The sequence below is a fragment of the Equus quagga genome, chromosome 12 (assembly GCF_021613505.1).
Source record: "Equus quagga isolate Etosha38 chromosome 12, UCLA_HA_Equagga_1.0, whole genome shotgun sequence".
NCBI lineage: Eukaryota > Metazoa > Chordata > Mammalia > Perissodactyla > Equidae > Equus > Equus quagga.
Window position 1 is genome coordinate 33,946,159 of NC_060278.1, and position 25,147 is coordinate 33,971,305.

The 25,147-nt window shown below is 39.2% G+C and overlaps 1 protein-coding gene across 4 annotated transcripts in view; it reads right to left on the reverse strand.

The window, feature by feature from the left end:
- SDCCAG8 (SHH signaling and ciliogenesis regulator SDCCAG8) overlaps positions 1–25,147 on the reverse strand; it is a 224,458-nt gene that overhangs the window by 90,820 nt on the left and 108,491 nt on the right. For all 4 annotated transcript variants that reach the window (XR_006891041.1, XM_046678394.1, XM_046678393.1 and 1 more), the window contains exon 14: positions 1,561–1,688. Coding sequence is in view for 3 of the 4 variants with exons in the window: in XM_046678394.1 (XP_046534350.1) it covers positions 1,561–1,688 (128 nt within the window). In the remaining variant the exon portion in view is untranslated. The remainder of the gene's footprint in view (positions 1–1,560; positions 1,689–25,147) is intronic.

The window sequence follows — 25,147 nt, forward strand, 5'->3', positions numbered from 1 at the left end:
AAAGAAACAGAAGAGTGTGATATTTTTGTGCACAATGCACGTCAGTGTTCTTAAGGTGGCTCTAGTTAAACAGTGAGGATAAACAGGGCTCTTATCTAGCCCTCGGAGATGCTGCCCAAGACTCCTTGAGCATAGGATCCTGCTAGGAGTGGGGGCAAACAATAATTTATCCTCTAACTTCCTCCTTTTGTTTTTAGGGGAAAAACATTTACTAAGTCTGGTGAGTTTTCATTTCTTTTGGCCAAACGCTGTTAAAAGAAATCTCTACTGAAAGTGCCAGAGGGAATTACGTGAGTCACGATGACGTTTGCCTCTTTATAAGTAAACAGATCATTTAACGCATTTTACATTAGCAATTTTTCACCGATAAGATAAGCAATAAAATTTTTTACCATGTCATCAAATATAGTATACATCAAATTATGTGGAAATTATCTTTAAGGGTAAGGTTCAATAAGGCCCTTTATTTCTTTTCAATTTTAGCTAATGATTGGCAAAAAGCGTATAGCATACAAAGCAAAATAAAACAAGGCACTAAAAATGAAGCAACATTTTTCTGGAAGAGACTGGATCAATTAAACTTTTGTTTTAATAGTACAATCAGCTCGGAGTACGTGGTGTGGAATTATAATGACTGACACTGTCTCGTTTTGACTAACACTGTCTGTGAACACACAACTCCAAAGTGAAAGAACCACATAACGCTGAGACTGAGCAAATCAAACTGCCTATTTTCAAAGTGCATTTTACTTTCAAATTAAAGGTAAAGAGTTACTGGCCAACTCAGTCTGCAGAACAGTGCCAATGTGATGAAAGATGGCAGTTTTTAGCCAAGCTGCCAGCTGTGGTCGATGCCTTGTATTAGTGAATTTTAACAGCGGTTGCGAGAACTTGAAGAATGCAGAGGATTAAACACCACTCTAGATTGGGCTGGGGGAGGGGGAAATCATACAAATGCTAAAAATGTTCGAAGCTGCAAAGATTAAATAAAGGAACATATCAATTTGGAGCCACTGAATTACATCCAGCTGCGACAGTGAATTAAGGACCGATTAATGGCTAAAGCTTTTCTCCAGTTTGGATGCTGAAGCAAACTCATTAGGCTTTTAGAGTAGCTATAATGTGTGTACTGTGGGAACTGTTCAATGCTATTCAGGAGACTCTAACTGTAAGCTCAGAGCATTTCCCGCAGAGCTTCTGATGCTATTTTCTTTATATAACATGTGTGCCTGAAAACCCAGCCAAAAACAAGCCCTTTGTTTTTCTACTTTGTTGTGGTCTCTCTCAGCTTTACGTTTCTTGAACACAGGTAAATAAACTCATAATCCAGATGGTGCAACAGATGTGAGAGCAGCACTCTGAAATCAACAGACAGTGGGCAATACTTTCCATTTTCTCTTTTAAACGCTAACTAATATGTAATTCGGAATCTCCGGTGTAGTTAGCATCTGCTCCCTTCGGCCAGCCAAAGGTTACAGGTGTTCCTGATGTCATTTCACAGTGAGGCGTGGGCCGGCTCCTGAGCCAGGGCCCGTGCTCTAATCTTTCCCGACCACCTACCAGTTCTGTCATGCTGGGCCTCCATTTGCTGCATCTTCTGTGTCAGCTCCTGCTCTCTTTGCTGGGCCTGAAGGGCCTGGGCCTTTGCTTCGTTGCTAAAGCTCTGCTGAATGCTATCTTTTTCCAGTCTACAAAGCAGAGAGCAGACAGACAGAAATTTAATCTACAGATGCATGAACCCCCATCATTTCCCCAACAGACCACAGAGAGCTGATATGTTGTAAATTGTTAAGGATAAGAAGACAACAATCTTCCCACAGACCCCCCCCCCCCCCACTTTTAGGGAGAAAATCCAAAGGTGCTTTCATACAACGTTAAATACATGCCATAAATGCAAAGGACTAAAGAATGCAACTTTAAAAATAAAAAAAATCGTGACAACTGCATAGTGGTATTTTGTAATTTTAAAACACACACATCTTTTTCTTTAACATTCTCAATGTTTCGTAGCACCAGTTAGACTTTCTACTTCTGAATGGTTAACATTTCCTAAACATCCTAGTTATAGGAACAGCATGACTCAATACACCAAAAGTTAAAGTCTTCAAACTAAGCTTTGTAGACCACCTCTGCTTTTCCTCCCAAACCTAAAATGGAATCTCAAATACAATTTAGGAGATTCTATCTAGAGGCAAGTAAATGATTCTGCAGTACCACATGCAAGTTTTCGTTAAATATTTTCACACATTAGGCCACATAATGTGAATATAAATATGAAAATAAAAATGAAAACCTTCCCCCAGCACTTCATAATAAAACCTGCTTTGGGTCACTTTGAAAGAAACTACAAGATGAGAAGTTTCCACACTCAGAGGCAAACTCTCACCCCAGTGTGACTGGCTGTGGACCCAATGGGTCAACCACAGTGGCTTCTGAAGAGAGCAACTTGTGAAACAATGAGACCCTGAAGAATGCAAAGGACCTCATCACTGGCAGCACTGTGGGTACCGACACTGTGCACACACACACATTAGGTTGGTTCTTCAAACTCTAGAGATGGGTAAGCGATGAGGGTTTCCTTCAATTAACTGACTTAGTTATTTCTAACTCCTGATCTCCTTGTGGGCATTTCTCATCCATGCTGCTTTAGTTTACTAATTGAGATATTTACTGCCTTGCCTTTGCCAAACTAAAAATAAACAATTCCATAAAGCTATCACTACTAGTCTATGTACCGCTGTGGAACTTCAATTCACCAGCTTCTAATTATAAAGCGACATAAGGAAAGTCTGTATTGAAATTGGTCAATGCATGCGGTAATGTTGTAGTGTAAAATTTCAGAACGAAAATACACCCACACTTCACTCAAATGGAATCATCAGGGGTCCACACCAAATGTGAAATAAGGTCCCTTCTGGTACTCCTAATAAGAATACCCCTTGGATTTGCTCCAAGGTCTTGCCTCACACTCAGTTCCAAAATAGTATATTGCAACAAATAGTCAGACTAGGCCACTTTTTGCCTCTGCAGTCACACCATTTTTCTAGCCATGGATCATTGCACAAGTCTCTTTGTTTTCCTGGGATGTCTCCCCCAGCCCTACCTTTCACCCCCACCAATCCCTGTCCCTCTGCTCGATGCATACTCGTCCTTTAAGGCCTGCTCAAAATTCTCCCCCTCTCCTTCCATTGTCTCCTAAATTAACTATTATTTTCTCAACGATTCCAATATACATTGTGTATGTATACATCCTACTAAGATGGTATTAGTCACACTTAGTTATTGATTTGTGTCTGTCTCTTTTTGTCATCTTTGTCTGTCTATACCCTGAGCCTAGCTCAGTACTTGGCACATAGGAAGTGGACAGTGAATGTTTAATGAATGGATGTTCTTAAACCCTTGGTTAAGGGTTAACCCCTTGGGAGAAGGAAGACTGCAGTCGTAAGAGAAGCTGGAGAATCTGCTCAAGTCTTACATGAGGAAGCCAAAATTTTTCAGACATGCTAAAAAAGAAGAGTACCTGGAAGAGAATGGCTCTAATGGCTTTGGCAGCTGGAGACCAGGCTGCTGAAGGAGTCAGCTTACAAAGGGCACTGTGGACTCTTTCACTGAGGAACCATCCCCAAGTCAGACCCTGCGTTAGAGCAGCGGACATAGGTAGGGAGACCTGGGTCTCTGAGATCCCTAATAACTGGGTGACCATAAAATGCACTGTTCAAACCAATACCCATTTGAGAGTGAAAAGGAGCACTACGAATGATTACACCGAGACAACAGTCCTAACTGGGACTGCCCTTTGAAAACTGGGGCTTATGGTCCCCTGCACAAAGGGGTTGCCAGTCTCATCATCAATTTTTAGAATGAGAAGCTGCCTAATTACTGGTATCCTAAATTTGCTAATGGAAAAAGACTACTGTTATGGCAGTTCTCCTTATAAAATAAAGTGATTTAAAAGAATGCTCTACCAACAAATGTTGAGTTACACACTAACTTTTGTTTCTTGAATCCTTCCCCAATTTTCACCTTATTTAAGAAGCTACATATTTTATTTTATTATTTTTTAATTGAGATATAATTGAAATATAACATTATATTAGTCTCAGGTATACAACATAATGATTCCATATATGTACAAATTGAAAAGTGACCACCACAATAAGTCTAGCTAACATTCGTTTTACTTTTCGTTACATAAAACCATGGCATATTTTCGCTTTCCTAGCTTTCCTACCTCCTCCTCCCTTCCACCTTCTCCCCTTGCAGATTCTTTCTGACTTACTAGCTTTTTATAAAACCTTGAATGTTAGAACTGAAAGGGAACCACAAATTTGTTTAATAAAATCCTCTCACGTGACAGTTTAAAAAAATAATAAAGGCCATAAAAAATTAGAAATCTCCTCAAAAGTTACATTGTAAGAGATGTAAAGGCAGAGGTGGGATTTGAAATGTTTTGATTTGGTGAAACCTATTTTATAACAATCTAGAGGTAATGCAATAATTGATTTTAAAAATTAATAAAAACCACTTACATATCCAAGGAAGGGATTAGAGAAGAATTCAAACCAAATCGCTTAATATTTATCATAACTGTATTATGTGAAAAACATTCTGCTAGGCACTGAGTCAAATAAAGATAAATATGGCATAGAGCCATAGTCCTTGCCCCAATAGGGAATTCAAAACGGCAAAAGTAGAAAGTAGAGGTAAAATATATCATAAGAGAGGTACAACAGAAAAACTACCAAAGCACAGAAAAACGAGAGGTGGCGTCCAGCTGAGCGTGAGTGCCTCATGGAGGATGGCTGAGAGAGGCCTCCTCAACTGATTTTCTTTCAGTTACCACTCAAAACACCGATGATCTCATTTAGACAAACTTGTAGTTAGCCATATTTTACAAAACAGAATAAAAGTAATGGCATTGAAGAAGAATTTCTTGGTTATTATCAAAATGAGGGTGATTTATTCATAACAGCTGAAAACTGGAAACAACCTAAATGTCCATTAATGGCTAAATGGATAAACAAATTGTGGCTAGGCTTACAACAGAATATTAGCAATAGCAGCAATAAAGAGGAACAAGCTGGGGGCCGGCCCGGCAGCGCAGTGGTTAAGTTCGCATGTTCTGCTTCTTGGCGGCCTGGGGTTCGCAGGTTCAGATCCCAGGTGCGGACACGGCACCGCTTGGCAAAAGCTATACTGTGGTAGGCGCCCCACGGATAAAGTAGAGGAAGATGGCATGGATGTTAGCTCAGGGTTAGTCTTCCTCAGCAAAAAGAGGAGGATTGGCATCAGTTAGCTCAGGGCTAATCTTCCTCAAAAAAAAAAAAAAAAGGAACAAGCTACTGTTACATAGAACACATGGACAAACCTCAAGAATAGTATGCTTAGTTAAAGAAGCCAGACACCAAAGACATATTGTATGATTTCACTTACATGACATGCAGAAAAGTAACCACAAGAGTGACAGATCAGCATTGCCAGGACCTGGAGGTAGGGAACGAGCATGAGGAAAGTTTTTGGGTTGATAAAAATGGTCTATATCATGATTATGTTGGCTCCAAAACTGTGTACATCTGTCAAAATACATTTAATTGCACACTTAAAATTGGTGATTTTTATTATAGTTAAATTTACCTCAATAGAGCTGATTTTAAAAAGAAGTAAATGCACTAGAACAGGAATATGCTCCTTTTTCTCCAAGTTATCCACATCAGCCATGGCTACACATGCATGTGTGCGCCATGCTCATGTTTTCCTGACAGCAATTAAGAGTTAGAAGGAGTGAACAAGCACTGGATAGCCCTCAAATATGAAGTAAGCACGCCCAGCAGTTTAGTTGCTCCTTTTCATCAAATGTCTGCAATGATATTAACTAGCCCATGAAAAAATGGGGCTGAAGAATTAACTGTTTCTGATTCTCAATTTTTCCATATCATTTATTATTTTAAATCTTGCTGTTTTAACAATATCCACGTCACAGAGCAAAAATGACATTACATGGATTTTTTAAAGCACACTTTAAATCTTACTACTACATTGAAGGACTAAAAGTTTCTGATGATCCTCAAGCTTATCAATGAGTCTGGGACAGCAACGATGAAGCCTCAAGTCTAACCTGAGAAGAAGGCCCTGGCAGTGGCGGTGATTCAAGGCACCAAGCCCATCTGCAGTGATTACATGCACATGTTTAGCGAAGACTGAAGTGCTAGCACCAGACATCCAACGTTTCTGGCTGAAAGGTGTTTCCCTTTAAAGTACAATCTAGAGAGCTTTGTGACAGGAGCGTATTGGCTTGACAAAACGGATGAGACCATTTGTAACGTGCCCACTAGCTGAGAGCAGTCCTGATGGAAGGAGAGCAGCAGCAGGCGTGGGTGCTGCCGTGAGCCAAGACACATGATATCCGTTTATCTCAATATTGCTTACACTGTCTTTGACCACGTGGTTACTGTCATTGATATGTTACAAAATGTTTAATAATTGGTTTCTGGGGCAGGGAGGAATCCTTCATACAACGTTTACCAATTTTCAGTGTAAATACTTCTACCATGGCCTGCTTCGAGCTACCAAAGTGACATCACTCAACACAGAGTTGGCAAGAAATACAAACAACTGCCTTTCATGAGCTGGTAGGAGCCAACCCCAAGCACACCACTGGTTAGGTGGTCCCTCCCAGGCCTCTCCACTCTAAAGTTACTAGTTCCTTCTTTCTAATTAACAAGTAATTTGTTGGCAGATGCTAAGGCCATGCAAATATCCTTTTCCTCATCAAACTCTCACCCACTAGTTTTATATCCAATGATGACTTTTCTACTCTAATGTTCTTTCTTAATTATTAGTTAACAATGAGCTGTAAGGAAGAGCTTTCCTTTCTCTCTCATTTATTAATTTACTGATATCATCATGGAGTCATGGGTTCTTATTTTCACTCACTAGCTTATAATCCATTATGATCATTATTTATTTTTATGTTCAACTCAGATTTGGCCAATGGGAACCACTTCAAGCTGGTCCTATATGATAAATCTCCATTATCCTTGTGCACTTCTTGGCTTTTCTATCCCCAGAAGATGTTCCAGGTTCGTCTTGTACTGTCCTTTACCAGTCTTGGAATCAGCATTTGCCAAGGAGCTCTTGTGCCTTTCAGTGGAGAACGGTATTTAGAAACCAAGATCTGTCACTAGGTGGTGCTCATTACTACAGAGAAGTCTTTGCTTCTTGGTCATCTTAGTAGATAGAGTCAGGATATGAACATACATACAAATGTATAAATATAAACATTTATCTATATGTTTTATATGAATATATACATATACATACACATGCATATGCATATACATACAAATATAAATATTTGTCTATATGTTATATATGAATATATATATATACATTCAATTAGATATCTGTAATTCCAATCCAACAACATGGATAGAACCTAGTCTTCCCTCTTTCCATAACTAAACAGTGAGAAACTTGGATCCCATTATCTTTAACATATTTACTCATTTGCTCACATTTAGTACACAAGAAAGTACTTTCAAATTGCTAATCTGCTACAGAAAGCAAATCTACAAGTAACTAGAACTAAATATTTGCCTACAGTTTTGTTTTGTTTTGCTTTTTTTTTTTTAAACAAATGCATACACATCATTTTCAGTTGATTCTCTCTATGTTCCAGGAAAATGACATCTTCAGAGGTAATGGAGTACAGTAGAAACCCAGAGCTACAGGGCCAAAGTATAGCATTTAATTTCTTATTACCTACGTGACCACAAAAAGTAACTTAATTCTTTTAATCCTGGAGTTCTTCATTCAAATAGGGCAGGAAAAAACCCTACCTTAAAGGATTAATAATTTTAATAATCTATTATTTATTAATATTTACCATAAGTTAAGCTCTTTACATGTATTCTTTTATTTAATCCTCACACGACCCTAAGAGGTAGGTTTTCTTATTGTCCTCTTTTACAAATGAGGAAACTGAGGCTGAGAGAGGTTATACAATTTGTTCAAAGTTCCTAGTTATTAAGGGGCATAGCCAGGACATTCAGGCCTGCCTGACTCTAAAGTCCACAGTATGAATCTCTAAGCTTCAATCTCTTACTTCATCAGGGGTGCAGAGAGATGAGAGACAGGATAACAAGAGCCTCATTTCAGTTATCCATATGTGTGTGTCATTTAATACTCTATTACCCATCTTGACAGCCAGATCCCAAGCCAGTTCTCCTTCTCCTTTCCCATTTGTTCCATATGTTATTGGATCACTTCCTCCTACAGTGACACCATCAGTGAGTTCTATCCCCCTTAACGAAATATATTGACCTTTGCAAAAACATTGAAAGGCACACAAACACATCTCCTGTCTCAAGCTGGTCACAGACTCTGAGGGAAGATAAGACATGCACATCTTATCTGGAATGTAAGTGCCTGAAGAAGAGACCTTTGTTTTGCTCACTAATTTACCCCAAGAGCCTAGAATGGTGCCTGACACACAGTTGTGCGGCCAACAAATATTTAATGAATGAATGAATGAACAATTGTTAAGAGAGAGAAAGTGCTAAGTATCCTCACAGGTTTAAGGATCCTCCTGACTACGGACTAGAAGAAGAGAATGGGAGAAGATAATCCCTATCTTGACCAATAATTTAGTTTTATTATTGATAATAATAACAAAATGAAAACAATGATGAAATTGGTAGACAGCATGATGTCTTCCACATCTGAGAAGAACCCAAAATCCTGTGCTTGTTTACTGCTAACAGAGGGCTATATTCTCTTACTTGAGCGAATGTAGACACACTGGGGTGGGACAAGCAGGGAAAGAAAAATATTAAAGGACTAGGATTCAGTAACCTCTACTTCTTCAAGTATGCAAAAACCTTAACGGCATAATACATATTTCCCAGGGTAAATTATTTCTATTTTCTTCACTGCAAAGTATGTCAGAATTTGAAGTATAATGTTGAAGGATGAGTTATCAGACCAAAGCATGAGTCACTCTTAGGAAAGGAAGCAGAAACAGGAGGTCAACTTTTTTCAAAGGAATAAACACAAAAGAAAGGAAATAATTAACAGAAACACCCCTAAAAATAATATTCCCTCCAAAAATGTTCTTTTACAGTGCCTCCAAAATAATTTTGAAAACTTTAAGCCTCAAGGCAAAGGAAGGTGTGCTTGACTAGATCTTGCCTCATTCTTTTAACCCTTCTGCACAATTCACATTTACTTAAGACAAAACCACAGACTCTTACGATCTCACCATCATCCACATGTGTGCTTTCTAGTTGACAAAGTACAGTCAAATGCACTGAGCCCTCTATCCCTCATAACAATTCTGTAAGGCAGGGCGATGGAGCAGATATCCCTGTTTGACAGAGGAGGCATCTCAAGCTCAGAGAAGCAAGACATCTGCTCAATGCCACACAGCTAGCAGTAAGGAGCAGAGCTAGAGCCAGAATCTGTCTTCTCACTCCAAGTTCAGTGTCCTTTACATTCATCCCATACCCTTGCCTCACATGAAGGGTTTAGTCAATCTCTAGTGCTCATCCATTCAACAAATCCTTAAACGCCTACTCTGTGCCAAGCACAAAAGTGTAGGGATGCATCAGTATACAAGACACAGACCATGACCACGCCTTCAAAGAGTTCATGGTCTAGTGAAGAAAACAGACAAGAAAGAACTAAAACAGTATGGTAAATATCAAAATAAATTCCTGCTATCATACAGGTGGACAGGACAGGAGTCAGAGAGTGGCTAGGTACAGAGAGGGAGGCTTCCGGAAGATTCAAAAATTAGAGGCTTAAAACGAGTTGTAATTAGCCACACAAAGAATGAGAAGAACACTGTTACAAGTGAAGTGGGCAATGTGTGCAAAGACTCAGAGAGGAGAGATAACCAGGTGCCTTTGGAAAACTGCAAACAGCTCTGGCATGATCGAAGGGCGGAATGCATGTGTTGTGGGGTAGAAGCGAGCAGTTGGTGGAAGGGAGACTGAAGAAAGATGAGACTGGAGATGTAGGCAGGAGCCAGAACATGAAGCTATTTTTAAGGACTTCATCCTCAGGGAAATAGGGAGCCAATGTAGGGTTTTAAGCAGAGGAGTGTTGTGATCACACTCGAGCTTTAGAAAGATCACTCTGGCTGCAGTGTGGGGAACAGATGGGGAAGGGACAACATTAGAAGCAGGAAGAGCACTTATTACTACGGCAATAGCAAGAGCAATTCCTGCAGTTCTTAGATACAGCAGAGGCCACAGGTAGAGACCGAGACTGAACGGCCATCAAACGCACATTTCAGTACTTTTTAGCCTTAATTTTTTCCGATAGCTCAGATGTCTCTGATGCACTAAGTGCTTGAATGGAGCAGAATTCCTGGGAGACAGGAAGCCCTCTCGTATTCTGTTTCACAACACCAGGGGTCCCACTGACGAATATGCTGTTGCGTAAAATAAATTAGATCACGATTTTTTCCTTTGCATGCCCATTTGTTAAAATATCCACACTTTCCATCTCTGACTTTTCTATGTAAACTAATCACTGTGGTCCAGTCTTGCCTTTTTTCTCTGAAAAGTATCAGTTTATCTACATATTTCCAATAATTAATCCTTCTAATGAGTAACTTTGAATCAGACATCAGTAGGATCAATATATTTTTGTAATGGTATTTCTGTAACCTGTCAATGGACATGCATCATTATCAAAATGTAGTACAACTGATTGAAAAGAGTTTCTATTCTATTATTAAAACGTTTCTGAAATTAATTTCTAGGATCCATTATGAAACAGGGAATATATTAGCTACTTTGTGGCAAATAAATTTATTCAGAAACATGCTATAATAGCAAGAGCTACAATTACGAAATATATTTTATACTATCTTATTTCTCAAGCATAGCAGAGTAATGCCTCATTTATCTGGAGTGTTGGGAGATAGGGTGTTCCACATGAGAAAATTTTCCAGGTATTAGACCTACAGAAATCTGACCATTTGCAGTATAAATATGTCTAAAAAATAATAATTATATCTCTGCTTCCTTAAGCAAATAGAACAAACTGTTCTGGATAATCAAGTTTCGTCATGTCAGATGAGGCAGGCCTACTTGCTGCTGCTGTCCCCCTGCTAGGGTGCTCCTAGGATCACTGCGCATTGTCGTACCCCAGGTGCCTAACACAGTGGCCGGAAACAGAAGCTGTTCAATAATATTTGTTGCATGAAAGGTCTCAGATGCTGTTCTTAAGAACCAGGAGGCAGACAGAATCATACTGATCTGCTTCCTATAATTTTTTATTGTTTTTCTGCCATGATTTGCTGCCATATTTTTTGTTTTGAGTGTTTTTTTTTTTTAATATCTAAAAATGATGTCTTAGGATAGTTCCACTGATCCTCCACAGAAAAGTGCAAGGGCTTTACGATAGTTATTGGCTTCTCTCTCTTTTTTTTTTTTTTTTTTGAGGGAGATTAGCCCTGAGCTAACTGCTGCCAATCCTCCTCTTTTTTTGCTGAGGAAGACTGGCCCTGAGCTAACACCTGTGCCCATCTTCCTCCACTTTACATGTGGGACGCCTACCACAGCATGGTGTGCCAAGCCGTGCCATGTCCACACCTGGGATCCAAACTGGTGAACCCCGGGCCGCCGAAGCAGAAGGTGCTCACTAAACCGCTGTGCCACTGGGGCGGCCCCTAGTTATTTGCTTCTTAAAAGTACTTTTAAATTTTTATCTCAGTTGATAGCTACGCGTCAAACGGCTGAATCTACCAGAAGACTAAGTTTGAGTAAGTGGGCTGCGGTTTCACTGTTGCTGAAGTGGTCCCACACTCAATGTTTGTACATAGAAATCAGGATTGTGTTCTCTTGACTAACCTTGGCTTGAGAACAACATAGTTAACTCATTTTTAAAGCTTGATTGAGATCTATGTAACCTCTCCATTTTTGTGCATAATTCTGGAGCTAAAAAATACTACATTTACAGAAGAGAAAACTGACCTAAGCCCACGTTTTCAGATTTCTACACCAGTATAATTCTTGCTCTTCTAAAAAAGAAAATCATTGTTCTTGCCACAGTAATCACGTCATTTTCCTCATCAAAACATTTTTCCTTTTAGTCATTTTATGATCATTATTTCTATTTGGCTTGTAACACTTGCTTGTAACTACGCTTATCTGCGATCCTAACAGCCTCCCCGGCTCCAGGAACACGAGGGCTGCTGGAGTTTCCTCTTCCCCTGGCCGTTTCTGAGCCATCGTCCTCACCATTCCTGTAGCTGCAAAGCTGCCCTTTCCACTCCTGCGGACCTGCTTCGACCTTTACTCTAAATCTATACTCACACTCATTTCTACAAGATGGCCCATCTTGAGCCCACCAAAACCAGAGGAATCTGTGCCCCAAGAAAAGCAATATAAGCAACCCAAATCCTAAAATACCTCTAAAAACAATGTCATACTTTTGGCCTTTATCCCATAGTACACAGGCTCCACTGCCAGCAGGGCTGGGTCTGCATTTGTACACAAGGAGGCAGGGCTTAAGAGCACAGACTTCAGTGTCAGCCACACTTGGCATCAGTCTCAATCCCTCCACTTACTAGCTGTGTACTCTAAGAGAATTCACTTACCCTATGAAGCGGCTTTCTTGAATGCAAAATAGGGTTAAAACAGTACCTCTCCTCATAGGACTACCAGAATATTGTAAGGAAAACATACTTAGTACAGTACCAACACATCACAATGTTCAAAAATATTAATTAGGACCATCATTACTGTTACCATTATTATTTCCTAGAAGATGACTACTCAAAGTAGTAATAATCAATGTAATTATCTCCAAGACAAACAGTCTTATTCTTGAGGAAAGAAGAAGAAATTTCCTCAGTTCACTGATAAAAGCTGCCTGGGGCATTGCACAGTGGATGCGAGCTTGGGCTCTGACACACAGACGGAGGTCTGAACCCTGGCTGCACTGTGCCCTGGCCGTGCGACGTCAGAGCAGAAGCTCAGTCTGGGGCCACGTTCTCATCTCATGACACGACATTATCAGAGCACGTGCGATACTCTATAGAAAGCAGCCAGCAGTGTCCGGCCCAGATCACCCACTTGAAAGGTACTGGCATCTAGTTATCTGTCAAATTTACTCTCCACAGCTCTTCCCACATAAAGGGGAAGACAGGACAGTAAGCCGTGGAGGATGGACTGCAACGCGCTGCAGGCGCAGCTAATTGTGCAGCTGCTCTTCAAGTAACGACCAGTCAGGCTTCCTCTGTCTTCCTCCTCCTCCGCCTCCAAGCGACAGCTCTTCAGAAAAGGACTAATCCAAACTAGTCCTGGATACTGGCTCCAAAATTAATGGAAAAGCTGACACGATTGTTTTTATAGAATGATTCCAATTATTGTAGAAATAGAATTGAGGGTTTATGCTCATGAAAATCCAGTCACATCTCTATCGGGCATTGTGGGAAAGCTAGGAAAATGAGGAACAAGATGTCTAGGGCTGCAACAGCTCCTGTGGCAGCCACTGACCACAGGTGGCTCCCGAGCACTGGAAACAGGGCTAGATTGCATTGAGACGTGCTGCCAGTGTAAAGAATGCACACTGGACTCTGACGAGTTAGAAGAAAAAGGAGCAAAAAATATCGAATTAATTTATATTGATTACATGCTGAAATGATTTTCTATCCATCGGGTTAAATAAACTATGTTATTAAAATTAATTTCACTTGTTTCTTCTTACTTTTTAAAATACGGCTATTTGAAACTTTAAATTGCATACGTAGTTTGCATTTGTGGCTCCCACCATGTTGCTCTTGGACAGAGCGGCTCTGGGCGCACCTCCGTTGCCTACTCCTCGATGGCAAAGCATCATTTCTGATCCTGATGCTCACCAAAATAACCATGTTGCCCCAAACTGCGAACCTCAAGTGCCTCACGAACACATCAACTCTCATAATTTTTATAAAAAGCAAAAACTATTAAAATAACATTTTTTCACCTTGATAAATTTCTCACTTAAGTCAGCCAGTCACCATTACTTGAAAGGAGAAACAAAGGAAATTAATTCTGATAGAAAACTAAGGATAGCTGAAGAAGAAGGAGTCACCACATTATACAAATGTAAGTGACACAACCCTTTTTTTGTAAATCAGATCTGGTTTGAAACAACTCCAAAAAGATGTATTCATATTTAAAATTAAATTATAAAGCATATTAAAAAATTATTCCATATAGCTAATGTGGCAAATTATAAAAAAATGTCCAGTTATTACATGGATTACAGACTCCCAATAAGTTAATATGCATACAATTTGAAAATCTTTATCATATAATAGTCTTTTTATAATTGTTACATGGGAAATAGCAGACTCTCTAAGAGATTTTTCCCCACATATTTCTTTCCTGAATCTCCAGTAATCATCCTCATATCATTCATTACTTATTTCTAGTAAGAAACCAACACTTTCCAAGTTTATCAAGAGGACCAAGTAGTCACATTAGTCAGTCAATCTGTCAGTCAGTTTAATAAACTATCCCACTGCCTGGTGAGCTAGTCTGTTGCCTTTGTTGTTTTCAGTAATCGCAAAACATTATCTCTACTTTGTGGAATACTAATAACCCAATGAATGGTTTCAAACCTCTACAAAAATTGCTGAAGTTTATTTGTTGGAAGAAAGATAATTTGAAAGCCAGGACCATAGTAAGCCCTCGTGAGAATCACAATTCCAGTCATCATTATCATTACAAGATTGTTATTTATAGAAAAGCTCACCAACAGAAGCTATTTGAAATAACTATAAATTATAGGCACCTCCAAGTATATTTGCAGAAAAATTAACACATTATGAGTGCTAAACTTCTCGACTTCTGGACCTTCCTGCCCACGAGTTGCTCCAGAAAGGGATCTACAGAGAAGGAAGGAATACCGTATGCCACAGGTTGAGGGGGAATAAAGTCTGTTGCAGAATCTGGTTTAGGGGCCCATCCTCTACAACTGTGCCAACAATTCCCAGTAGAAGATTTGTCTGAAAGGATTTATATCCTAAAGTATCCATAATACTTTATTCTATGAAATCTTCTAAGAGTCAAGCTTTAAAAGGTGGCTGAATTGAATTCACTGACTGGCATCTAGTTATTTAATCATCAAATTTATTTTCAAGAACTAGTAACAGATAAAGGCAAAGTTGGAACAGCAGATATGGAAGAACTTACTGTAACGTGACTCGGGCACAGCTAAACGTTCAAGTAATGGTCAAAGATGGCCCCCCACTCTCACCCCAACATGACAGGCTGACTCAATCTAAATGGAAAATTCCCACCTCCCTCTCTCTTCAGGAATGGAAGAGAAGCCGGGGGCACTGATGAGATAAGAGAACAGGTAACCCCCCCACTCGATAATCCTTGGTTGTCTTACCACAAACTAATTTGCATTAGTTTTTCCAGTGTATTCCTAAAAACCTGGTTCCTGGGAGATATGTAGAGACAATGGAAAAGTTTCCCTAAGTCATGTAAATTTGGGAAGCACTAAAAACTAAATTCCTTTCTAAGAGAGTCACAGTGCGTGTTAGCGTTTTAAAGGCTCTGAGAAGCCCTACTGTTGAGAACCCTATTTAATTCAACTTTCCAAAAGGAAGTGATCACAGAATCTGGAGCCTAAGTGCCCAGGCTTGAATCTCAAGTCCACCACCTGGCAGCACTGTGACCTTGGTCAAGGTGTTAACCTCCGTACATCTCAGTTTTCTTATCTGTAAAAACGGCAGACGCTACCTAGAAGGGTCATGTGGACAAAGTGAGTTAATGTGAGTAATGTGCTCATTACAGAGTAAGCAGTGTGTCCAGGGATCTCTCTTTACCCCCCCCCCCCCCCCCCAGGAGTGTTCCAAGGAATGTAATTGCTGTTTGTAAGCTAAAGCTCTTTGATTTTTGGTTTAAAGAGCCAGTAACCATGTGCCAAAGTCCAAAAAGAAAATTATTTTCCTTTTCAGCAACAGGTTGTGCAAGACTTCTACGGGAAGATTTTAATGGGTTTATTCAGACAAGCCATATTATCAATGAATACAAAGGAGGACATTGTGGAATACAGGGAGGAGCAGCAGACTACGAGCAAGGAGATGGGGATTCTACCTTCAGCTCCCACTAAATAACTGCTGACCTTGGGCAGGTCCCTTAGCTTCTCTGCATCTCAGTTCCCACATATTATAAGAAGTGTTGAATTAGATGGGTAATTTAATTAATTCATTCATTTAAGATGATCGTGAGTTAAGGAAAGTTTATAAATCTAAGTACTATTTTCTAGATTTTAAAGACACTCACACACATGTAGTTACGTAAACCTAGTCCACTAGGTTTTAGGATACTTGTAAAGAAGGACCATGCCCTCTTCATGTTAAAAATTTACAGTGCCTAGTGCAGCTGGAATAGAACATGCGCTCAATAAAACTTGAATGAATGCCTGTTTAACAACTCATTATCCCTTCATTCAAGAAAAATTCAAGACCCCTATGATGTAAGACACTATGCTGGGTACAACGAAGTTTACTTATTTCTGGAAAGCTGTTAGTTCTACTTATAAGGAGCTTGCAATTTAATTTGTGGTATGAACATCAAATGATGACACTAATTGAGGGAGTTTCTTTTTACTACCTTTCAATTCGAATCCCAGAATTCAGGTGAGTTTTATGGTATTATTTTACAGAGCAGCACCATGCCAGTAGTATTAGTATATAAAGGTACTCGGTAACTATGATGGAAGAGACAGCAAAATCAGTACATTACAATTAAAGCAAGTACACTCCAATCAATTTTATGTAAAATTTTAGATTTATAAGAATATCTATTAGATGAGAACTTCTTAACAGGTGAGGGGAAACAGGCACATTTTGGAGCTGATTTTAAAATACAGGTTATCGATTTCCCATTATTAGAAGAAATCACTTATGATTTTCCTTCAAAATATAGTTGTATATAGCCTCATCCAGTCTTTAAAAAAATGCCTGAAAGTGTTGATCTCCATAAACAACATAGGTGTAAATAAACATCTCCTATACTTGCTAATCAAATTTCAGTTCTTTCTTTCTACTTACAAAAGCATGCCATGGATCACAGACACTCTCTCTAAAATCACAATGTCCCAAGGCACCTCTCCCTAACCAAATGTAATCTCTTTGATCCAGGCTGCTCTGAGCTGGGGAACAGCTCACTGAATTTATTCTGAGTATTTAATCTTTGTGAAAAGTGTACAGAAACTCTTGTTCATAAATTACTAGATCTTTAAAATCTCAATATAATCACGTATTTTCATCGTTTTTCCTGGTGATTGCTCCATAACAGCCCCTCCTCTGTTGGCATCTCTTGATCAGTAATGTGACGTAGGAAACTTTTCAAGGACAACTGTGGTAGACAAGGGCCCACATAAATGGCGTGCATGATGAGACCAGACAGATGATTAGCAAGGATGTCTTTGGTTTGCAGAGAGAAAGTTTAATTTTAATAGGTCTAAGAAAATGAAGTCCGTCTTCCTTGCCCCACTGTATACTACGCCTATTGTGAAGGATCCTTGAGTTTGCAGGTGTCCGCCTGAAGGCAGGTCACTGAAAATCAGGGCAACCTCAGCAACAGAAATTAACCTGCAGAAGATGGCAAGCAAATGTATATTTCAGAGAGCATGATTCCAACCAAAACAATCAAACTGGACTTCACAAAATGAACAGAGACTCAGAACAACAAAACAACCAACAGCATCTATTCTAAGGTTGCAAATTTCTTAGTTATTACAGATGTCACCCAACACTGCGTGCATTTGCTTCCCATATGTGAACAAACCGAGGCATCACAAGATAAATTTGAATGGAATGCTAACCTTCACTTTAAATTTTTTTCTTTTCCTAGCTGACGACACAATTTTAGTATTATCACAACGGAGCTTCTGGCTGGAAAAAATTAAATTAATGGATGGATAAAAAAAGCTTAGAAACTTAAAAAAAAATAAACAACTTTCAAATATCTATACTTGACGGTGTCAAGAGCCAAGATGAATGTATTTCAATTGCAACTTCCAAACTAAACTCACAAATTACTACCATTATGCTAAGTGTTAGCTACCCCACTGTGCAGTTTTGCTTTGTGAATTTTTACCTTCCTCTATGAACACTTTTAGCCACTGATCGCACAGCCTTTCAATGTTTTCTGCCTTTTCCTTTAAATAAACTGGCTCTGGCTCCTTCCATCTGGTTCCCCTTCCGTCAGCAACCCTGCACCTGTTCACACCTCCTCTCCTGTTGGATTCCACTGAACATTTCCTCCTCTGCCAGGGCTATTCTGGCACTCGCAACCTTTCTGTCATTCAATCCATCTGTCAGAAGTGAACTTTGTTTACCGCAAGCTTCTGCTTTCTTCTTCAAGAAGCAAAGCCCCTCAAGGTCATTGTCAAATGAACTGTCGGCATGGATTTAAATCCTCCACTGCTAACCAGCAGAAGATGAAGTTCTGTTGTGTAACGTACTTGCGAAAATTACTTTTGGGTTCGGGAAGACAATAATTTGGAGTCAAAGTAGTAAGACATGGTGTTTTAATGATCATTTGTAAAACCAGACAGCTGATATGTATTTCCTTCATGTGTGTCTGCACTTCTTATTATATCGAGTATGAACTATATGGATAAGAAGCAAAATAAAAGTTTTAAAGTGAAACCAAAATATCATAAACAAGTTTACACTATGTAAAAATTGCTTCATACTATATAGCATTAAGTTGAGGAATAAATATTTTCACTAATGAATTAGCCAAGGGAAAGAAGAGTATTCCAATTAAGAAATTTTACACTGAAATGTTTAAAATGTACAAACATGTACCATTTCAATTATATGCTATATATTTACACATAGCTCCATTACTGCTTTGAAAAACTTAACCCATAATAAACAAATCAATTCATGTATATTTTAAATTACATCATTTAAAAAATAAACAGTTCTGTTTCAGTAATATTCAAATATATGGTGCCAAACAAACACATAATCTATCTAAAGAAATATATGTTGCATCAATAGGCCAGCTCTGTGAAAAAAACACAAAAACTCACAGATATTAGGTGAAAATTATACTCTCAATTGAATTTGTTCTGTGTCACTTACAGCTATCCAGTACTCACCCTCCCTTCATCAACTGGACATGAAATCACTTCATGCTGAATTATTTACCAGTATTTTAGCTAAGCTTATTCTTTAGGAAAAAGGCAAAACAACGACTTTACTCAAATTTCTTATAAGAAAAGGGAGATCACTTTTTAGGAGAAAATATACAACAAAAATTTTAACCAAAGCACTGTTACAAAAGTGAACCTAAATGGCACTTCATTCACGATGCTGCTTTCATAGTTTGAAGGATCATTCCAACTGTAATCTTATCACATATGCTTTTGCTAGGTGAAATTAGTCAAGTCCGTAAAATCTTCTAAATTGCTTTTTAGAAAAGATAAAAATTAAAGCCTTCTTCATTGACATAAAATTGAAAGCAGGTTTTACTAATAAAAGCAGTCTAAAAAACACATAACTTAAAACTTGATTCTTAAGATTTTAATTGATTAAATATTTATAATTTATAAAAAAGACTTTATCAGAACAGTTTTTCAGATGTGTTCAAGAAAGTCGTTGTGATGCTAAATATAAAGCAAAAACAAAAACAGAAAGGACAGCTGAAAATCCAAGTGCAAAGACATTCTTTTTTAGCTCTAACTTCAATTTTATTACTAATCTCCAAAATATTCTATTTCCTATGAATTATTCTTATGTAATACATACAATGTAATCTATGGATTTTGAACACAAAATATGAATTCTAAGAGGTGCTTTCTCTTTCATCTTCCTAAAACATAATTTTAAAATAATTTCTCTTTATGTGGAGAAAATTTCAGAAATAGTATCTAATTTACCCAGCGAGTTTGTTAACACTTTTCTGGGTACTTTGCCCTTTAGTGTGATCTGTGCTTGGTGGTCGTCTGGTTGCCTGGGTCTCTGCTTCCAAATAGCATGGAAAGGTGCTGGTAATTTGATTACTTCATGGTCTGATTTGCTGGATAAAAAAAGAAGTATTAGCAAATTGCTAGTTTAATAGGGGCTGCTTAAATCACCGTGAAGGGACACTTTATTCTTAGCAAACTGCGTTTCGAAAATACACTAGTAGGCTTGTTTGGGAAAATTTGTATGATAAGAACATAAACAAATGAAAAACACTCAGTTTAACATCACTTATAGTCACACCCAGATGCATGAATGTGCATGCACATACACACTTTTCCCCTCCACAGATACACACAAAAAAAGAAGGGGAAATAATATGATTACTTCTACAAACGGACTAATTTAAGGAATTCAGAGACAACTGTTAATATTTACCTGCCTAATGTGTAACATGCTTATTTTATCTTTAAAATAAAAAGGCTAGCAGAAAGTCTGAGACAGTTTGAAACCAACACCTAAACAAATATTTTACAGGAAAAATAAAGAGGTGCGGAAGCAAAGCCAGCAGGTCGCACTGGGGAACAGCACACCGTCCTCAGGGCACTGCTGGGCGAGGACGAGAAGCGTCCCTCCCATTCTTGAAACAGCATACGGACACAGGATGGAAAGTAAAATATTTAAACTCCTTAATGAAGAACTGACCTTAATTTATCTACATTCTGAATGAGACTAACAGTTCTGCTTTTCTCAGACTTGAAAATGATGAAAATATTATTCTTTTCCTCTGGCTTATTGATTTCTCTGCCTATATATTCATGAAGTCTTTTAACGAGAGAGGATATTCATTCTTCCACCCCCTTCCTCAATTACCTTCAGGCAAGACCTTCTTTCAGATGTGGAAATATTTGCAGAACTGCGGGACAAAGAACTGAGACATTTTCAGAGAGTTGATCAAGGGGGAAAAACAAATTTGTGAGATTCTGTTAAGAGTAAGAAGAGACTAAATGACAACTTTAAATCTGCCACATCATTTACTAATGTGCTGCTATATCAAATAAGTCTAATTTTTTGACAGCACCAAATTAGATTTATTGCAGAAACTGCTGCATAAATAGCATATGGCTATGTTATACCACCTATTTCCATTTCTCCCCTCCCCCTCCAAAAGGCACGAATCGGGCCAAGCGACAAACCTGCTGTAAAAAAGAAACACACTAGTTCAAAACAGATGCAGGAGATCTGGGTTGTTCGTTAAAGTAATAGTGTTAGCATGAATGTCCCAACTCCGTATTTTAAAAAACATGACTCTCTAATAAACTGTTAAATTTAACAGGTCCGTTTTCTCTTTCATTTCTTTCAGAATGACTTAATTTGATTTTTATTCTAAGGTTTTGATCTCTGAATTATGCTTAACATTTTGACATTTCAAACCACAGTTACACAGGGAGAAAAAGAAGGGCAAGTGGCTCTGAATCAAATATGGCTTACATTGGGTTAGGAGGAATTATTAAGCATAAATGCATGTATCATATGCCTGTTTCTGGTTTTCATTTGTGAGAGACGTACGTGGCAGAAATCATATCAAAAAGTCTTCTCTAATTTAAACTATAGCCTTGATACTGCAAATTCTTTGATGCATAAAATATATAAAGTGATCATTCCGTGTGTCACACTGTACACATTAGGACGGCAGACTCACATAAACAGCAAAAATCAAAGTTCCATGGAGGCTGGGATTGGAAACGCACACAACAAATTCTGAGATGGACAATTCTTTTCTCAATCGCTACCCTGTTACCCTCCCACCCCCCAACTGTGACACAATCAACTCATTTTTTCTTTCTGAACAAAAGTTTCAGTTCTTCTGGAGATGGGAAAGACATTGCAAGGTCTTATCTCAGACCAATGGGCACACCACTGCAAACATCATGGCACTCGGCTCCCCCGCAGGCTCCCTCTCTGTGGTCAGTCTCCCCAGCTGCCCTATCTGTTACTGTCTGATTAGTTCTGCTAAGGAGCCCCTCCCCTGCCAGCTTTCGGTGCCATCTGTTCTACACAAGATGGCTGCTGCCCAGCAACCTCACACTGCCCTCCTACCTGGCACCCGGCTACCATCCTTACCCCAAAGTGCTAACACAGGTTCTCACTGCTGGCAGAGTCAGGATTTCATTACTACTACTTTGACAAGTGCAGGGTTGTTTGTAATTTCTCTTTTATCCTGATTTTGATTGTACAACCGCCTCCCACTGATTCAGTTTGCTTCAGTTTTGTTGCTCACAGATTTTACTCTCCACATTAATCTCCCTCTGGCATGTTACTGCATCTGTTCCTTTTTTATTATTAATTTTCAAATTCCCACCATTTTTGACAAAAAGGAGGTAATCTACACTCTGTTTCTGCCCATTTCATTTTCTTTAATTTGGAAGATAAGTATGAAAGCATGCCAATGAAGTTAATTCTCCGTTAACAGTTTATTTTCTGGCATCCCTCAGCCTTTGTATATGAAAAACAGATAGGAATGAATGTTGACCGAATCGCAACAGCATCGTTGCAGCCATTCCTGAATTTAATGAAAAGCAAACATATGAAACAGCATCTAAAAAGTTTATTAGTTACATGAGTTGTCTCATGCTGTCATTCTTTCTTCTACTTTTAACAGATAATTCTTTGTGCAAATCAGTCTGCGTGTAGGATCTGAGTGTGGGTCCCTCTACAGTTCTGACATGGGCTCTATTTTCACTGTAGATGAATTTTATTATTCCATAATATAATTATCGTGTTTCTTCAACTCACACATTGTTCACTAATTCAATAGTGAATGATTCTGAACAAACACCTTATTTCAGAAACAGATTAAGAACAGAGTGGCCATGAGTGCAGCAGATCCTGCAGAGCCCCAGGTTGCAGGGCTGCTTCCATTAGCTCTCGTTGGACAAACAGTTACTATCAGGAATGGCAAGGGGTTTTCCTCAAAGACAAAGAGGGCCGTGGAAGATTTGGAAAATAGGAAGTCATATATTTAGCAATATACTCTCTTTGTGTCCCTATTTTGTCAGCACCGCCACCTTGCCAAAAAGGACTTGAGTGATATGATCGTACTTCAATTGTCCTAAAGTTTTCTAGACTGAGCAATGCATTGTGACTGCTAATTAATTTATTTTACACTAATTCACATTAATAGCATTGGAGCAACTTCTCAGATTTACAGAAACTTGAATGAGTTTCAGTGATTTTCATATTCATTTATATCCTCATAAAATCACAGTTAAGATCTGTAGGAAACGAAGTGCAGTCGGAGATGTTTCCCAAGGTGACAGAAGATAATCAGAAACAGAACTAGGACCAGTGTCAAGATCAAGCAATGCCCAGCCTCGTGAACCACACTTCAGATCACCTACCAGAAAACCAGCAAATATCACATTCTGCTAAAATCCTCTTTTAGTGCCTCATCTTGACCACCCCTTACCTCCACTCCTTGCATATATTCCAACACTGACCTGTTACTTTATTTCATATCCTTCTTTTGTTGGTATAGTTATATTTCTAATTATTACCCCCTCGACATAGGCAGTTCCTCCGGGAAGTCTCCTGGTCAGAAACAGGCTTCTTAGAGGCAGACACAATATAGGTGTCAGAGGACATTATTTAGACACAGCCACCCGCCCCCTGGAGGGATCTCTTTGATACTCTGCCTGTTGTCCCCACCCCAACCCTCCCAACCCTTGGTCAGGGCAGGATACGCTCAGCCCTCCCACAGGGGACCTCCCCCTCCCGGGGAGAGGGCACGCAGAGCACAGTGGGACAGCCTTCCTCTCAGCTGGACACTCATTTATGCGCTGCTTCCAAATGTCTTCTGACCCATTTGGCGCCCACTCTGAGACCCTGAGTTCAGGGAACTGTATCCTCTGCTCAGCCAATCTAAGAGTAGTAGCTCAATAAAAATGTGTTTCCTTGAATTGAGCCTGGTCCCCTGTGAGACACGGTCTGAGATGGGCACTGAGGGCACTGGGTATCCTCCAAGCCTCTTCTTTTCTCAGGATCCTTACAACGAGCTTTGATCCGAGGATTTATCAATCAATGAATCACTGTATAACCTACTTGTGGGTATCAGGGAAACATTAAATAACAAGTGGGTAACGCCTAATAAATGTTCTAAACAATACATCCTATTAGGAAGAGGTGTTTAAGAAGAAATTAAACACCATTAAGTTGATGATTTTTTTTCACGCTTCTTTTACTTTACATTAATATTGGAGATCCGAGCTCTCTTTTCGAAAAACAGTCCTACTTAAGGCTCCTAAGATAACAATTCTATGTTTTTGCTTTTTTCTCCTCCTATTTTCATTGAACTTGATGTTCGTGGTTGTTGAGTCAAGCAAGTGGTGTGGGCAATACTTTCTCAGTCTCCTCTGGGCTTCTTCGGAAAATGAGCTGGCTGCCGCCGCCAGCATGCTCCAGGCTGTGGGCCTGCGTGGCAGGGGAGAAGAGTACATCCCCAGCGTAGATTTTCATTGCACACACATTTGGGCTTCACAGAACGGAGACGAGTGAGCCAGGGAACGTTAAGCAGAACCTGCAGAGACACATTCCCTGGCAGCCTCTGACTCTAACCTCTCCTGCCCCGGGCCACACCGAGACCAGGGTTCTTAGCCCATCAGCCAGGTGGAGCAGAGTGGGTTCAGGCAACATGGTGTCCACCAGAGCAAAATGAAATGCCTTTTCTTTCCTGGCTCTCTGACAGCCTGTTCTCTCTGATACTGGGTGGGGGAAGGAAAAGAGGATGCAATTTAAAACAGCACCAAGGCCATCTATTTCAAGACTTGAAGATGTTGGTTGCACATATATCCACTTAAAATTATTTTTGACACGTTCTCTGCTTAATTTATTCATGAAAGGAGTACAAGAAAAAATATGAGCTTAACTTTTAAATGGAAACTTTAGGCTAAAAATTCTTCAATAAAACTCAGGAGGAAAAAAAGATAAAGTTCACTGCAGAATAGCAAGAATACACGTCAACCTTACACTGTCTTCTTCAAAGGAAGAGAGAGTGGAAATTTGGTCTTTTGACCTAAGCTAGTTGTCACCTGAAGATGAGCGCAGGTCCTTCTTAATGCTCCCTAACAATAAAGAGGAGAGGCAAATTTATTCAACATTTACAGAGAACCTGCTAAACTTAGCCTGATGCCACACTTGGTACTGAAGACACAG